The sequence below is a fragment of the Sinocyclocheilus grahami genome, unplaced genomic scaffold (genome assembly GCF_001515645.1).
Source record: "Sinocyclocheilus grahami isolate Dianchi unplaced genomic scaffold, SAMN03320097.WGS_v1.1 scaffold230.1, whole genome shotgun sequence".
Classification (NCBI taxonomy): domain Eukaryota; kingdom Metazoa; phylum Chordata; class Actinopteri; order Cypriniformes; family Cyprinidae; genus Sinocyclocheilus; species Sinocyclocheilus grahami.
The window spans coordinates 2067306-2070231 of NW_015505409.1; the positions used below are offsets into that span (position 1 = coordinate 2067306).

Here is a 2926-nt window from a genome sequence, read left to right on the forward strand (position 1 = left end):
TTTCACAGCAGGATCACCCCCCTCACCATAGGGGTGTATGCTGATGTCTTCACCCCACTCACCACCAGCGACGGGGCAGCTGGACTCTGGCAGCCGTATCTCTACGACAAGGGCAATGTGCATGAAACGTGAGCTTTCAGTGTCAGTAAAAGTGTCAGTGAATCGGTTGAAGCACATCCTCATGTTTCTCAGTTAACCTGAAGAACCCAAGATGCTGTATAGTCTATAGCAGCAAGTAAAATGTTTTATTTACTTTTCTCAGTAAATGGAACAAAGAGACGTTTGACTATCTACAAAGTTGCCTCACCTCGCCAGATTCAGTGAAAATGGGAATCTTCCTTCAGTCTGGCTACAATCTGTGCACTGAACCCCTGCCAGTAAGAACATTATCTTTCCATTGCATATAATGTCATTATCTACAGAATGGCATATAATAAACCGCAAGTTCTGACACACGGGACATACTGTAACCGACCCATCTCACTGACCCAAGAGATAATAGTGAAAATGACTCAATCTCTCTGCTCCCCTCAAACAGGACCCCTCATTTAAAGATGCGGTGTTGGGTTTTCGCCAGCTGACTAAACGTGAACTAGACATGTTCCCGGGATACAGGTACTTATCAACTGCATCTCATCACAAGCTATTTCTATAATTTGATGACGCTTACTTGTTTTGTTGTTTTACCCTTTGATGGTTGTAGTATTTATTTTTGTAAAATTGCATATGTCACTTTTCCGTTTTCCTTCTATCTTTTCAGTTTTGGTTGGTTTAACACCGCTCTCATGATTGAAGGAAAGACATACCTGCCCTGGCTTATGGACTGGTGAGAGATTCCTGTTATCTAATCAGTAACCAACATTAGAATGGGAATGAAATATAATATACAGTGGAGCTCAAGAGTCCACAATTCAAACTGTAATATAAGCTTAGAAATTGTTACATTTTAAAAATATATATAAAACAAATAAGCATTTTGACTTAAAATGAATAAGTAATCTTTTAGATTTCTAGACTTGTATATTACATGTATATTATGTGTCTAGACATCTTGCATATAGGTGTGTCTCCAATTTTTACATGAATATTTGTATTCTTCTGTTTTACTGTATATGCATCAGAATAACTTATGCATGTATATAGTCATGTAAAATCAGTTGTGAATCAGTTACTCTTTTCTGGTCTAACAATGATTAACACTATCTTTGACACCTTGGTCACATTTCTGTGTTTTCTGTAGGTTAAGACAAAGAGAGGTCAAGTTTTATCAGAGGAAGATTGGTTCATTTAAAGAGGTCTGAGCAATTGCTTTTTCATTTCCATTCATCTTTTTTAAATTAAAAGATCAGTATTAAGTGTGACAGTTGAGACATTTACAATGTAACAAAATAATTCCATTTCAAATAAAGACTGATCTTTACAACTTTCTATTCATCAAAGACTCTTGAAAAAAAGTATCATCATTCCCACAAAAATATTAAGCAGCACAACTGTTTTCATCATTGATAATATATATGTAGAAATGACAAATCGCATATTAGAATGATTTCTGAAGGATCATGTGACACTGAAGACTGGAGTAATGTCTGCTGAAAATTAACTTTGACATCACAGAAATAAATACATTTTAACATGTATTTAAATAGTTGTTAAAATATATAAAACAGTTCTTTTGTAATAATATTGTAATAATATTTCACAATATTACTGCTTTTATTGTATTTTATTCAGCATAAGAGATTTAAACATTAAAATATCTTAGCTACCCCAAACTTTTGAATGGTAGTGTATATGTTAACTTGATTGTTAAAATCAGTAAGATTACCTTACACTAGTTTTAACATAACATATTATAAGCAGATTCTCTAACTCTAATTTAATTAATTTAATGTTCCGATTATGCTTGCTTCATATATACTGTAAAAAAGTAATCATAAAATTTGTAATTTGTAATGACCTCAAAAATGGGCTTCAGTTGGCAGATAGTGGTGCTGATGTTATCATCAACTGCTCCGGTGTCCGATCAGGAGACCTCCAGCCTGATCCTGAGCTCCAGCCAGCCAGAGGACAGATCATTAAGGTGAGGTTTAGCGGACAAAAATCAATCAGGTTTTGAGTTTTAGACAGTCTCTGATTCTGTGCTGTATGTCAACAGGTAGATGCTCCCTGGATAAAACATTGGATCTCCACACATAATTTCTCGTCTAGAGGCAATTCAGCGTACATCATACCCGGGTGAGTTTATTTTTCATCACAGTCGATGTATATTTGAAAAAAAGACATTTAGAGATAAAGGGAAACATGCTGTGTAGGTTCCCATTTTAAGTTGTGTTTATTATAAAATGCAAAATGTAGTCTTGTCCCAAGACAGATGCACATGACCTCAGTTTGTTTCTGCAGGAGTCGTTTAGTCACTGTGGGTGGAGTTTTCCAAGTAGGAAACTGGAATCTGCAGAACAGTTCTGTTGACCATAAAAACATCTGGGAAGCTGCCTGCAAGCTTGAGCCCAGTCTACAGGTATGAGATCACATGTTGTCAAAATCTGTTATTTCAGGTGTAATTTTCCATATTCCCACAGATTTGCTCCGTTTTCTCTCTCTCTAGCATGCGCGGATTGTAGAGGACTGGACTGGTCTCAGACCCGCTCGCAGCAAAGTTAGACTGGAGAGAGAGACCATACGATCTGAACCAACCTCGTTTGAGGTGAGCTCATAGTAAAGAGAGCAGTATTTCTTCTTCTTAACTTTGCCTCTTTTCACACACCGTGCTGTTTTCTTTCACCTCAGGTCATTCATAACTACGGACATGGTGGTTTTGGACTGACCATCCATCGTGGATGTGCTGAGGAAGCTGCTCGTCTCTTTGGACAGATCCTGGAGCAGAAAGGCCTGCTAGCACACTCTAAATCACGTCTCTAATAGATCT

General features: G+C 37.1%; 2 protein-coding genes across 3 annotated transcripts in view; both read left to right on the forward strand.

The window, feature by feature from the left end:
- On the forward strand, positions 1–2919 carry LOC107597330 (D-amino-acid oxidase-like; the record flags this gene model as incomplete). Its single annotated transcript, XM_016288344.1, has 10 exons — positions 1–128; positions 263–377; positions 539–615; positions 761–826; positions 1241–1295; positions 1976–2080; positions 2156–2235; positions 2401–2518; positions 2606–2704; positions 2788–2919. Coding segments are annotated over 10 exons (975 nt in total), but the record flags the coding sequence as incomplete, so codon positions are not given.
- Positions 1–2926, forward strand: part of LOC107597279 (D-amino-acid oxidase-like) — a 14616-nt gene that overhangs the window by 3950 nt on the left and 7740 nt on the right. The gene's annotated exons all lie outside the window — the stretch shown is intronic.